Raw genomic sequence first — 15348 nt, 5'->3', positions numbered from 1 at the left:
CCATACATTGGCAAAAAGCAACTCTGGTGATGTCACTAAACACAGTTCTAATAAAGATGAACACCACATAGGCATAGATAATAAAAGAAAGGCTTCCGCAATGACCTGTAATTCCTGTCCTGGTTCCCTGCTATTCCTAACCTTCAGAGACATTAAAAAATTATGCTCCAATTAGTCTTTTGAAAGGAAAACAGCAGTCACTTCTTCATCGACATAAGCAAGGAGATAGCTCTGTTGTGGAGTCCATTTTGCTTTTTGTACCTCACAGCAGGGAGACAGAGTTTGCTGAGTGTTCCCTTTGTGCTTGGGTAATGTGCAAGTTTTCTGTCCTGTTCTGTAGTGATTCAAGAAAATTGTGCTGTGAATCTAGGAACTGTGAAAGTGATCCAATGTCTAGGTTTTAAGAACTGCAGCATGTGTGGGAGTGGGATTCAACACTTACTGTCTTCAGATTACACAGGAGGCAACAGTAAAATGAGAATTTATTTAAACAATTCAATCTAGCTAGCACTGTTACTAAGTTCAGACAGGTATACAAAAATAAAAGGAACTTTACACTTAAAGATACCTATGGTATAGATCTGCTCTTAGATTTTTTTTGTCTGTCCATACTGTCTAGCCAACAAGCTGCTGCTCTGTGTACACAGAACTAGGATCCAGCTCATGAACTAAATCATATCCCCCAGCATAACTGTTCACTGAAAATATCTTAGTTTGAGGATATCTGTAATTTTATGTGTTCATACTTTCCTTATATTTTTATTCAGATTTAACTACTCCCACTCAACAGGATTTTCTGTGAACCATAGCTCAGTCAGGATATTAATCTTGACAGTTTCCTGCTAGGTAACACATAATCCCCACCAAACTTCTAAAATCCTAATGACTGTTTTTATGGATAGAGTCGTCATTTCTACAGATAGATGCACCCAGTATGTTGACATCTACACTGGTGTCAACCCAACCATATTAACAACTGATCAGCATACTGTTGAGTGAATACTTCCTTCTGCTAGGTGACGGGTGTTTTAAACCTCACCAAATAACAGCTTTATAAACTTAGATCTACATTTTCTTTAGATTTTTTGAAAATATTTTTTTTTTACAAGAATGTAAACAAAAATAATCCATGCATCTCATTTCTGAGTTTTAGAGTAGGTAGATATGTGCTTTATTTGTGAGAATGAAAATGCATTTGACACTGTGACAAGAGTAAATTTTTAAGACTGCTCTAAAAGACAGATAGTCTTGTTGAGATCTGAACTCGGCACTACTTTCCAAAAACAACTTCAGCAAAGATTGTTTCTTGATGTAATGTTGAATATTAGAAAGTCTAAGTTTTCTGGCGTCAGACTAGTTATCTATCCCTGACTATTCAATATAATGAATTCTGACAAAGCCCATGAATAAAGTAAGCAAAAATCTGATATAACAACAAATCATGAGATGAAGTTTTTCAGCCACAAGACTGTATGGGAAAAGATCTCTGCGAAAGAGAGTTTTCTATCTTGAAGTTGCCACTTATCATTATGAACAATGAAAAATTTGTAAAAAATCTTACTGAGCCGTGAAAACCCTGTAGAAAAGCAGGTGGATTCTGAATCCCCCAATGCTGAAATAGAAAAGATCATTGAGGAGTCAGTAAGATAGCTTGTATGTCAAGGTCTGGGCTTGACACCAAAGATATTAACATCTATCTGGTGTTTTGAAGGTCTAAGAGGCTGAGGAGACAGAACTATTGAAGTACTTGGTTGTAATTGTTCTTTTGTGGGTTATTTTACATGAAAAAGCGAGATACAGGAAAAAAAAGCTCATAGTAGCTTTGTTTGAACCATGAACTGCTGTGTGATTCATCTAATGGCAGGTGTTCAAAAAGCATATTCGTCTTCTTTCAGACGTTTCTATTATATAAAAAAAATCTCAATTTAGTTGTAAACACCTGGCCCAGACCATGCTTAACCACATCCAAACCCCATCTATTTACCAGAAATACCTTTTTTCCAAGTGATGTATTAATTTCCAAGATCAACCTGAAGTGCTCTGTACATAGTCATGACTATATGAGACATTAATAATAGTACTTGTGATAGCTCTTCATACAGAATTCTATCATATGTTAATTAATGATAGCAATGTCAGGGGTCTGGACAATGATGGTTGTTGTAGAAACAAAGGAAATTACTGCAATGTAGAGTTGAATGCAGTCAGTTGATAGTGTATTTGACGCAACTATGTTGGTTTAGAAGTCAGAAAGTTCTTCACAACATCCTCAGATCTACCATCACTGTAGCGAATTTCTTCCTAATGTATTGGATTGGACAATTCAGTAACATATTTAAATTAGTACTTTATTCTATCTAAAGTCATTAAGCACCATTTTTAATAAAATATCATATATTTTCTCTGGGTTCACACCTCAGACATCTAGACATACCTCAATTTATTTTTGATTCCTGTTTTTTGGTTATATATTCACATAGCTATGTGGCATACTATCTAGATCAAATTCTATATGAAGATTCCTGCAAGTTGCCTTTTTACCTCCTACAGCTGTTATTTAGCTGGTTTTGTTTGTAAACTAAATACATTGTATAAGCTCTGTCTAATATATATTAGTAGATTTCTGTCAGAAAGGTACTGATTGTAGGTGGAAAATCTAAACCTAGCAAATTAAAAATAAGATAAATACATTTAATGAAAAGATTCTGTCTAGACAGAATGTTTAATATTTGGAAGTTGAATCTTGGGAGGGGTGTATTTTTCTAAGAATAAATTGATTTCTTAACAAACAAAACTTTCATTTTCAAGGTGGAAAATCAATGAACTGGGAAGGAGGTATTCGTGTGCCAGGGCTTCTCCGCTGGCCTGGAGTGGTACAGGCTGGTGCCTATATTGATGAGCCAACAAGTAACATGGACATATTTCCTACCATAGTCAAACTTGCCAAGGCACAGTTACCCTCTGACAGGTATGCTCTGCAGTTATCTCTGTTTTAGAGAAAGTCTCATGAGTGTTTTATACTTTCTGGTGATGTCTAAGATAGAGGTGAAAATGAAAAGAAAAAGCTAGATTTTAAAAACACTTTTTTGTCATGACTTACAGTGGTATGTTGTCTCTTTTCATATTGACGTACTGATATATTTTACAGAAACATTGCATGTAAATACAGCTTAACTTTCAGAACAAGCACCAAGCAACAAAAAGATAAGAGAATACCACCAAGAGCAACATACTGTCAAATCAGAATTATTTACTAAAAGCAAAAATGAATGTATCAAAAAAGGCTCTGTTCTGAATGAGTGAACGTGGTAGAAAAAGGAACTGCAAGTATAAATTTTAAACATTGACATGCTTAGTATAACAAAATACATCAAAATACGAGCTAGGCTTTTCTCACAGTTTTTTTTGTTCTCTACCAAGTTAGTGAACATAATCCCTTAACAGAGTTTTGCAGCCTGATAAGAAAACCCACTGCACTTCTAAAATCCATAAGATGCTTTTTTGATACTCGTACATCCCTGTACTTAGTCTTGTCTGGGAGATACCCAGTCTCAGCAGCAAGGAGCCTTCACCTAAACTCTGTTGCCATCCAAATCCAGTAAGTAGAGAAACCTACTGATATGCACATGCTTTGAACACATCTACCATGCACAAACAGCTTTTAAGCACAAAACATCCAGAATCTGCATGGGGAAAACCAGTGGTAAGCAGACACTCTGCTAATGATGATTCAGTGAGTGCTTGAAGGAAATGGCAGGGCAGGACATCTGTAAAACATGAAAAATTGGTCAGGCTGGTGCTGAGAGATCCCCTACAAGCAGTAACTCTGTTGAACCTAATCAGTTCATATTGTTCTTAATGTGGGCAGATCTTATTCACTTGGTTTTCATATTGCTTGAATGAATACTAGCACTGATGTTTTATTTTGATCTCTTTGATAGAAATCCCAATATACTTCTGTAACTTCTACTTTCAAGTGGCTCCACTGTGATTCTTCTGTGTAGAGTAGATGCCATAATTATTGCTTCATGGTAGGTCATGGACTAGCTTAAAGCATTTTTGATCCAGCAGCTGAATTCCTATCACCCCACTGAATTCTTCCTGAGAAATAAGAGAAATGACTACGATTAGGATTCAGTCACTGGGAGGGAGCAGGTTAAAAAGGAAAGGGGGAGGTGCTCCTAGTTAAACAAGAAAAATAAGTAATCAGAAAGAAAAGTCTCATATATCCCCCTGAAGCCAAGAGTTGTGGGAATGCAAGAGTACTGGAGATATATTACTCATCAATATGCTGCAGAACAGAAAGTATATAATAGACACGCATCTGTCCTGCTCTCAGCTTGATAGTGAGCAAGCCTGCAGGGGCAAGACAAGAGTGCATTACTCAGGCAAGAAAAGATGACAAGTTGAAAGTGGGAAAGACTCTAATTCAACAGACCCCACAGACAGGAATGCACCAAGAAGGCAGAGTTACCAGACAGCATAACTCTAGAAATTCCAGGATGTTTTCATGCCCATCCTTTGAGAAAAGCCCTACTTAGAATGGTGCTGTTGCATGTAATTGCTGCCAAGAATTTCATACTCATATATGGCTCATGGCTTAAAACAATGAAGTTAATATCTGTCTTGCAGTACTTACACTAATGTGAAAAGGGTTTTACATGGTAATGAAAATTAACATCGATATTTTTAAACATTTTATTAAAAAGTTTCAAAAAAGCTTTTATGAAATGTTGCTCAAAATACTTAAAAAATAATTACCTGCTGATCTGTATATCAGCAAAAAGTAATTTTCTATAAAACTTCTTGTAAAATTTGTAATTCACACCAAGTCAAAAGTGCAAATTGTGATTTCTCCTGACAGCTGATTCCAGCAATCCAAAGGCTTAAGTTACAGAAACATGTAAATGCCTTGCTTATTTTATAATTTCATTTTGATGTAAATTGACTGACTCCTTCAAAGCATGATTAAGATTGTCCAGTGGCATTTAGAGAATTTATATATATATATATATATCTGTGTGCATGTGTAGTTGATAAACACATATTTAAGCATAGTTCATTTTCAACTTTGAAATTACTACTTCTGTCTTAAATTCTGGCATACGTAATTTGCTGGACAGAGTTATTACCATTACTTCCAGGGATGCTAACACAACACAGCATATATTTCTCTTGTTTTAGGGTTATTTTGGTCAGACTACTCCCAAACATCTTGAGCAGGTATACCTGGAGGACTCTTGTAGCAATTTATTCACATATGTTTGGTCATTTTATCAGAAAAAAAGAAGAAAAAAATATAAAAATGTGTTGAGGAAACAACCATTCCTAATGGCAAAATGTAAAATTATTGTTTCCTTAAATAACATAAAAATCAAAGGGGAAAAGCACCTAAATTGACCAACTGGAGGTGGTCATTCAGATTTATTTTTTTAAGTAGCGGAAATGCAGAGTTATAATATCTTCTCACTAAACTGAGGTTTGGGTTATTCTTCTGATTTTGAAATTCTTTCTTACTCAGAATTATTGATGGACATGATCTGATGCCCTTACTTCAAGGAAAAGTTACCCGATCCAAGCATGAATTTCTCTTCCATTACTGTAATGCATATTTAAATGCAGTGCGTTGGCATCCAGGAAACAGTAAGTAATCTTGCTGTTCACATTTTAAATATTTCATATAATTTTTATTGCAGCTTGAAAAGAATCAGCAAAAAGCCTTGGGCTATAATAACTGATAAATTGTTTAAAATATCTAGCCTTTTTTCCTTCTTTTTCACTCTTCTTTTTGCTACAGTGCATCTATTCACCAATTTACTGTTTGACATAATTTGTTGCTATGCATTAATGTTACATATCAATACAATACTGAGATCTATGGTATCTGAAACTATTTTTTTTAAAACTTGCCTGAGAGAGAGTCTGTTACAGAATGAAGTAGTCGAGGTTAACTGTTAAATCTTCCTAAAAATGTACAGGTAATAGGATGGCTGGCTGAATAACAGTGCAAGTATTATGTCCGCCTGGCCATTTTTATTATTGGGATAGTAAAGCATAGGAGAATGACTTAGTCAAAGTCATAATTATCCAATAAATGAATACAGTATTATTACATAATCATGCTTTTTATGAATGATATCATTCCACTGTGTAGGCCAATGAAAAAAGCATTTCCCACTGATTTACTCCTTTTTATCTAACAGCTTACTGTTTCTGGTAGCAACTTCAACATTAACCAAATCATATTTGCCTTTCTATATTAATCTCTGTGTTGAATGAAGTCAAACACACATTTGTCTCATCTCAGTTGACACTCAAAATGACGACTTGTGTTATGGTTTCGAAATGATGATCCAAGGCAAGCTCTGGAGTAGCATTTTTTGGTTTAAGTACCTTGGGAAGAGACTTGCTTAATAGTTAATGTACAAACTTAAAATGAGTTGGAAGCCTTGTCTTCTTGGTCATCTGTAGGCTGAATCTCTACCTGTCTTGGACTTTAAACTAGGAAAAGGGAAAATATTACATATAATATTTATTTATCACTACTTTGCCTATATATCTTGCATTTGATAAATAATCGTAAGGAAGAACCAAATAGTTGGAAAAGATGCTTATGTAGTACCATTTTGTATCTGAGTTTAAATGAAATTATTCTGTGTCATGATGAGAACAGAAGTAGGCAGATCTCCAGGCAGGCAGAGAAGCTGTTTTTCTCAAACATACACCTTTGCAAGATGAAGTACCCCTTGTCTGAGAAAAGGGTCAGCTTTGTTATTTACTGAAGGGGAGTTTAATGGGAAATTAATGGAAAGAATGATGAGGGGCTAGTCTATTGTATTTACTTGAGGGGCAACAATGTAGATTGTGATTCTCCCTTTATCCTTTCTCCAAGGCAATCAAAAGAGAAAGCCCGCTCAGGACCTGGCAATAATATTTTCATAACACTGAGCTGGTTTTTGTATGGAAGGTTGTTGTGGTTTAACCCCAGCTGGCAACTAAGCCCCACCCAGCTGCTCAGTCCCCCCACAGTGGGATGGAGGAGAGAATCAGAAGGGGAAAAGTGAGAAACTCGTGGGTTGAGATAATAGTTTAATAGGTAAAGCAAAAGCCATACACACAATAAAAGCAAACCAAGCAATTCATTCACTGCTCCCCATCATCAGGCAGGCCTCCAGGAAAGCAGGGCTCCATCACGCATAACAGTTACTTGGGAAGACGAACGCCATCACTCCAAACATCCCCCCTTCCTTCTTCTTCACCCAGCTTTATATGCTGAGCATGATGTCATATGGTATGGGATATCCCTTTGGTCAGTGGGGGTCAGCTGTCCCAGCGGGGGTCAGCTGTCCCAGCTGTTTCCCCTCCCTTGCTGGTGGGGTGGGGTGAGAAGCAGAAATAGGCCTTGACACTGTGTAAGCACTGCTCAGCAGTAGCGAAAACATCCCTGTGTTACCAGCACTGTTTTCAGCACAAATCTGAAACATAACCCCATAGTAACTGCTATGATGAAAATTAACTCTACCCCAGACAAAACCATCACAAAGGGTTTTTGATAGACAGCCTTGTCAGTCTATATTGTAGTGTGAGAATATGCAATAGACAGATATTCCTCTCTACTCTCTTTTGTACCAGTCCCCTGGAAGTGCTCAACACCTTCTTCTTTCTTACTTGTCCAATCTCAGATCTTCAAAAATGCCTTTTCCATGTGGGCAATGCAGTCATACTTGTAAAGCTATTTGTTGCAGTCAGCTAACTGTTTGCCCCTATTTATCTCTCTCCCATGTGTTATTGTTGTATAGAGATAAATATACTTGCATTACAGCTGTACACAGCTGATGCTATCTGCATTGCTGTGGGTACTCATGTGGAAAAATGAATGTGGTTGGTTTTTCTTCTGATATCTCAGCAGCTCTATATGAAGCAACTGATAAGTTCAAAGTGCATTATATTGCTAGAGTATTATTGTCTTCTAGCCTCCAACCACTCAACACAGCTCACTCTTTACAGCTAATCTGAGAGTCCATCCACAGTCACTATTTTTGCTACTATTAAGTGACATTTTAGTATGTGAGAATGAACACAAGTAAAGCAGAAGTATAATGCAATGCTGCTTCTTCCCCCCCCCCCCCCCCCCCCCCCCCCCCGGGAAACAATTATTTCAAACAATTAATTCAAAATGTTGCAGAGCTTTTATGTAGCGGCAAAGAACTAAATTAGAAGTATCCTATGGCAGCAGTTTGTTCCCTATACTTAGGAATACATCCCAGAAAGTGAATGAGGCCATGTTCATTAAAGACAGACTAGAAAGCTGGAAAATTGTGCAACTTTCATTTAACCTCAGCATGCTACTGTTATCAGTTACAGGGCCGTAAATCTTCAGGGTTTGAGTGTAGACTGATCAACATTCCTAACTCTACATGTATTCCATGTCTAACATGCTTTATGGACTAAGTAAGTACCACATTCCTCCACGAGCACACACATTTTCCTGTATCCAGAAATGACTGTAGGATCTCTCATATTTTAACTGCACCTTGCCAATGACTGTAGTCAGCTGAATAGCACTTAATTCACAGAGGACTGCCAGAAGCAGTTACTTAGTATTCTTAAGGGAAGTCTAAGGGAAGAGGTGATATTCCCTATCTAACAGAAATCAGGAAATTCTTGAAAAAAAGGCATCAAGGAACAGTTGTCTCTTTCTGTGTACTATAAATGATCTGTTAGACCAGGAAAGACTTGTATTGTTCTTAATCTCAGTTCACCAGATAGTTAACTAGGTTGACTGCCGCTGCTTTGGAATTGTTTAAAAACATACTACCTGTGGATTATGGCTGTATGTACAGACCAAATTCTGATCAGCTTTGTCTCCCACTAGACTTGAGGTTTAGCAGAAGAAACCGTGACAGTGTGAAACAAATATCCTCAGCCGTGTTCAGCATCATCTGCACTGCTCTGGTGATGGACCATTATTAGAAGGACCCAATTGTCCAAATAGACTGAGACTACATTATAGACTGCTGATCCCTTCATTAAACACGTAATTTCTATTAATTTAAAGATGCACTTTCTGAAGAACAAAGCAGCAACAGCCAGAAATTCATAAAAGAGAAAGCTTACAACTGTTAAGGAAACTGTTATTTATTTATTAACTAAAGTACAACCCATTCTAAATAAAGGGTAAATATGCATGTATGGCATATATACACTTATTAATGCATATATTCTCACATATCTTACTATATTTATTTTCTGGGAAGTCTTAGTTTGTATGTCAGCTTCAGTTTGCATATTCTACTTATTTTCCTAGACACTCAAAGTGTAGGATTAACTTTGATCCTAAAGAAAAATACATATACCAGGAAGTGAGAGGGAAGCAAAAGTTCTGCTAGCCATTTGGTCCCTTCTTGCCTCCATCACTCCACAGTTCCATTAGTAACTTTATCTTTACCATTGTTAGATTTCCACTGTGCTTCAGTCCAAAAAACCTTTTTCTGGTTTAATTTTTGACTCTTAGGCTATGTATATGAAACAGGTAAATTTAGTGTATGTTAAATTTATAGTACTTGTACACCTTTCTCTTGCTTGAAAGCTTCTAGAGTTTGATTTAAGCAGGTGCATTTCTTACCTCATTCAGGGAAGGTCAGAAACTTCAGAGTGAGTGATTACCATTTTACATTTATATATTTAGAGGATAAGCATTCCTCATAACCAAATCAATACATATCTTCATTAACACATATTAGTTAGGTCAGTTATTGCATTCACAATATACTTTCCCCTTCATCAGCCCTTTGAAGGAGCATTTGGAGGATATGTGCTACGCAATGCTCTTGTCAACCAACACTTCAAAATTTAAGCCTTATCCTTTCTAGGGAGACATGAGGAAAAGAATCTTTCTTCTACTTTCCTTCTCTTTCCCAGCCACAGAAAATAAGCTAACACCATTTTTTCTTCATCTCTCTTTGATTCACTTACATTTTGCCTGATACTAAAAAATAATGGACATTATTCTTCACATTCGGAATTAAAAAAGGAATGAACTATCAGGCAATTTTTTTTGTTCATGATTCATGTCTCGCTCTCACAGACTCATGCATCAGTGCCTTGGAAACAGCCAAGACATACAGTCCTAGTCCTTGAAGGATGATTTCCTGTTATTATGAAACCATATAAATATGTGTAATTTAATTGATCTGTTAAAAATACAGAGAAGAAGACATGCTAAAGCAGCAGCATCAAAGTACTGTAATTTCCAATTATCAAAGCTTATTCTCCACAGCTGCCTAATGTACCCTTGGAAAAACCCCCAAAACTTTTCTATCTGCCTTAGTAAGGTGTAATCATTTAGGTTTTTTTAATCAATAAACATTTACATTTAAAGGAAAGCAGGTGTAGGATTTGCCTTTACTTTCTTGAGCTGAGCCACCCAAAGTTTTCTGTAGCTTTCTGTTATTTGTGTATGTCAGATTACACTTTGGACTATGTTCTGCTAGTGCAAGTAGACCACTACTTGTGTATTTGCTTTTTTTTAAAAGTTTTACTTTAACATAACTGAGTACTAAAAAACTATCAAGAGCTCTGTCTCCAAAGATTACTGTCATATGAATCAGTACTATTAAAAATGCATTGCTATGACAACTTAATTATAAGGAGAGAATTCATCAGATACAGATCAAGTCTACAGTTGAATGGAACTACTGCATCTTTCAGACTCCTCTGATTGTGTGCAAAATTTTTGTTTGATAAGGAGGAAATATATTGTAATCCTGTGTAATAAACATTGAGAAATGTAATGCAATATGGTCTGTACTATAAAGAAATAATCTTCACAGTGTTTCAGTACTACTAATAAAAATATAGTAATGTTTCTGATAAATGCTAGAGTGACTTTACTAGCAGCATTTCACCTTTTCTATTTCAAAATGGATTTCAGTGTTCAGTAGAAAATGTCATTCAATAAACAAAAGAAAAAGAGATTTGCTATGGCAAGTTAAACTGAATAACACTAGACAATAGAAAAAACCTAGCTTATCATGCAAATATAATGACTTCTAAAGACAGTAAAAGTTCACTGAAAAACTTTACATAGTAATTTTTCACTTTGCCTCACTTAAGAAACAGGATACATTTCAATTAGTGTTTATTCTGAGTTTTTTGTATGTTGTGATCTACTAGAATTACTGAAAATAGTTCAATGAAATTCACCATTCGGGCATTCTTTCTATATTATCATAGAATTCATAGCTATTCTGATTCCTGGCTGTTGCAATGTGCTCCAGCATCCAACTGTGTACAGTATTTCATGAGATATATTTTGTTCTTTGCAGAAAAGGCTAAATGCATGACTAGGAGGATCCCAGTATCCCTAGCCAGTTTCAGCTGTTACAGGTTAAAACCAAACAAGAAGAGAATAAGAGAAGTATATTTCCTGTTTTGCAGTTTTCAGATTAGATACATGGAATAAAATTACAGAATAGTGGGGTTTTTTTAAGAGGTTCCTGCAGGTTTAGTTTGACTGAAGACATTTGAGTCATAATAGAGAGAAGTCAAAGCAGGAAAAACCACCTCAGAAGGGTTATTTTATTACAAGTTCTGGTTTGGACAGGTACAGCCTTTCTTGTGAAATGCAATTAAAATAAGACCTGTTTCTGAAGAAATGAAAGTAAGAAGAGGAATACCTTGCACTTTTCCTTACCTCTCAAAAGGTCTCTAATATGCATGCCTAAAAGGGTAATAAGGGTTACCTTATTAATTAAGAGGGCTTGCATTATTTACAATGCCATGCTTAGCTTCATTTTTGTTAATATCACATTCAGTCTTAATAGTTAAAAACTGTAAATTGAATTCATATGCTTAAAGAATGCTAACTTGTGAACACAATATTGTCCTGAGAGAGTGCAGGAGATGGAGTCTAGGCAGGTACCAAAAACTGGGAAACCTCTATAAAGCTCCACAGAACCAGCTTAAAAATTTTTTCTACAGTCAAGTTCTCAGTGTTAGGGTGGGTGACCCTAGTGGTTGTCACGAGCAAATGGAAATTCATTAACTTGCACATGAGAGGTATTTTGGAGTGTAAGTGGTGACAATATACTTCTATTTGAAAATGTCAGCCCTTTCTTGTTCAGTCCTCTTAGAGCATTTAAGAAACATAATCATTCAGACATCCACAAAATAAATTAACAGTTCTGTTTTTTCTGAAGTAGAATGTATTAGAGATACCTCTAAATATTTGGTATTTTAAAGATATCTCTTAATATTGCACCTACTTTCTTAATATAAACAAGGAATTTCAATTCATACATTCTGTGAAGCCTCATAAGTAGATTTCCATCCTCTTTCTCATTACTTTCTTACTAATGGGAGAGCTATTTTTTTATTGTGTTCTTTGCTATATGGTGAATGAATGTTATGGTAGCTTCATATGTAAACTGTGAGATATGCTTGTCATACCCAGCAGACACATTGGCAGAACCCATACCCTTGTCTAGCTTTTTCCCTATTTTTTTACTTGCTTCCCTGAGGAGTTTTTCCCATTTATGCTTTACCTGCCTTCTCTGTGGTAAACAAAGGACTTAGAGGATGCTGTTACAGATTAGTAAGGATGCACATCGACCCTGAGAATGTCAGCAGTTATAGTTACTTGCTTGCATTGCTTAACAATACAAAGGAAGGTAAATTTAACAGATGTTTGATCCAGGACTTTCTTCTTTTGCACGGCATCTTCAAAGGAAGAGATAATACTAGCATGTGACTGTAACTGCTGTCAAGGAAATATTTTTCTTCTTACAAAGTAATATATTTTTAAAATCAAATCTTATCGCACCAACCTCATACCTTTTCTTGGAAAAGAACAGATGGGAAAGGATAAGAAAGAAAGGATAAACATTTGAAGGATTTTCCTATTGTCACAATTTTTTTTGCTTTCTAGCTAGAAAGAATAGACTTCTTTAGTCATAGTAAAATTGATGTAGGAACACTTTTGTCTCAGAGAGCCATTCCCCCAGTGAAAGACTGTGGTAAATGTCCTTTGACATTGACATTATACACACAGACTTTCAGTGATCATATCATAGCGCTTTTTCTTCATATAAAAATAACAACCATAACATACTGGTCTATTGAATCCAAGATACCCTGACCTAAATTAGCAATGTTCTTAGTGAACAGAGAAAGGTTGACAGGTTTCAGTGATCATATGAAGTCAAAGGCATTTAAAGTAGCTAATTCAGTATTATTTAAACTTCAGCTTGAATCGTTTGCTGTCAGATATTGTGTCATGCACTTGTGACAGTACAAAAGAAAAATCTCAAGGATTTTTTTTCTGTATACTCCACAGCTAACACTTAAATTAAAAAAAGAAAAAAATCTGAGTTAGAACAACTGTCTAATAATTTTTTGATCTATTTATGAAGTTAGCAGTAGTCAAAACAAATATAAATAACAACAACTACATTAAAAAGTAGATAAAAATGCACTGCAGCTTTCCAAAATGAATTTCAGCTTACCAAGTAACATAAAAAGTGGGTCTTTAACAATTTCTGGAGCCTTACATTTCCAAAAATATCTTCAGTTCAGTGCTGGGTTTGAGCCTGCAGTGTTCTGAATGTTACATTCAGAACATAGCGCTGACTCATCCTAATTTTAAAATCGGATTCAAATGGCATATGTTGTCATAGGCGATGTTCTTCAAGGGAAGTAGTTAATGCATGCACAACCCACATAGAGTATTCTGCATGCCACATCCCCAAACATCGTATTACTCCTAGAAAATAAAGCAAAGTATTTGTTTATTAGAGAAATTCCTTGGAAACCTGACTGTCAAGAGCAAGATGACTTCTCAGTATGTCATAAAAGACCATGCCATGAAAGGCAGAAGAAATAATTACAGAAGAAAACAGTGGATGCTCAGAGGGTGGGTGCATTTGGGCAATGTTACGCTGGAGGCCAGTGAGCACCTGTGGATGATGTGCACTATGCACCATGTAATTGCTTCTGAATGTAAGGCCTGATCAGTACTTCGGAAAGAGAACACAACCAGAAATATTCAATAATCAGTGTAAATGTCCTCAGCCTGAGAAAAGCTCACATCCCAGTACAAATAGTGACCTTTCTGTTGATTTCAGAGCTTCTTATGTGGTCTCAAACTATTAGAGGACACATAATGCATTACATTTTTCAAATATCTTTTGTTAAGACATCCAGAATTTCCTAAAACTAAAAAGAAGAAAAAAAATCAGCTTTTTCAATTTGTTTCTTGTTTTGTTGTTCTTAGTAGGGAAATTTTCTGGATAGATTTGTGTAAAAGCTTGAAACTGAAAAAGACTGGATTTTACTAGTATTTTTTTGTCATAGTTCTTTCAAAGACCTCTTAGAAATACAAAGTCCATAAAGTAGTATAGAAAAAGTTCCTACAGATTGTGACATTTTTCAAATTTTTTAGAAGTTTTACCTAAAAATTTATTGAAAATAATTCTTCAGCAGCATTTCAGTCATATTCAACAGAATAATAACATAATGAATTTATTTTTATTGATTCCATGGTTTACTGGATGTGGGACTCTAATAGGAACTTTTGTGAGACTCACTCACTCACTCCTCTTCAACACTGGCATTTTAAAGCAAAATAGGTTTCCACCGTTCATAGTAGGAGGGGAAAGTTAGAAATCATGGTGCAGTCACAACATTAAAAGGCAACAAGACCATAAAAACCCCATAAAGATCATGATAATTTAGCACTTAGAATTATCCCTAGTGCAATAAAGAAAGGCTGACCCTTTTAGTATTAGGAAATGTTAGTCATCCATAAGATAATTTTGTCATTACCAAGCGTGTGCTAATTTTTCATTTATAACCTGTTACCTGTCTGTTGTAATTAATTTTTAAATGGTATTATATCACAGAAGCAAGCTTTTCCATCATCTCACTTACTCAGTGAGAAGAGTAGAGTCTTCAGGACTCGGTAGAGTCTTCATGATTAACTTAATTGTATTATCTGGGCTCTCTTCAATGCCATAGGATGTTGCACAGGCAGGCTTTCAGTCTGTAGCTCTGATCCATCCATATGATCCTGTTCAGTGACAAATGGAGTTTGATTCTCAGTCCTAAAAGCATTATAGTTACTTTAGCATCAGTTCATATCCTTGATACCAAAACTACTTATCCAGCAAAGCTTTATAGTTTGGGCTCAACAATGTCTTGATCTACTGTGCTGCTGCTCATTTCAAACTGAGTGTAATTCTGTGCTCTAGCCATTCCTTATAGCATTGTCATTTGGGAAGTTTGAATTGATTCACACCCCTTTTTTTTTTTTTTTTCTGAACAGACAAAGTTGCCCCCTGCTGAATTCCA

General features: G+C 35.8%; 1 protein-coding gene across 5 annotated transcripts in view; it reads left to right on the top strand.

Moving 5' to 3' along the window:
* Nucleotides 1-15348, top strand: part of STS (steroid sulfatase) — a 114961-nt gene that overhangs the window by 76851 nt on the left and 22762 nt on the right. For all 5 annotated transcript variants that reach the window (XM_074814891.1, XM_074814894.1, XM_074814890.1 and 2 more), the window contains 2 exons: nt 2809-2968; nt 5522-5643. In XM_074814891.1, coding sequence (XP_074670992.1) covers nt 2809-2968; nt 5522-5643 — 282 coding nt within the window. The remainder of the gene's footprint in view (nt 1-2808; nt 2969-5521; nt 5644-15348) is intronic.

This window comes from Strix aluco, chromosome 2, assembly GCF_031877795.1.
Source record: "Strix aluco isolate bStrAlu1 chromosome 2, bStrAlu1.hap1, whole genome shotgun sequence".
Classification (NCBI taxonomy): domain Eukaryota; kingdom Metazoa; phylum Chordata; class Aves; order Strigiformes; family Strigidae; genus Strix; species Strix aluco.
The sequence above is the reverse complement of the archived record's forward strand: the minus strand, read 5'-3'. Positions and strand labels throughout refer to the sequence as shown.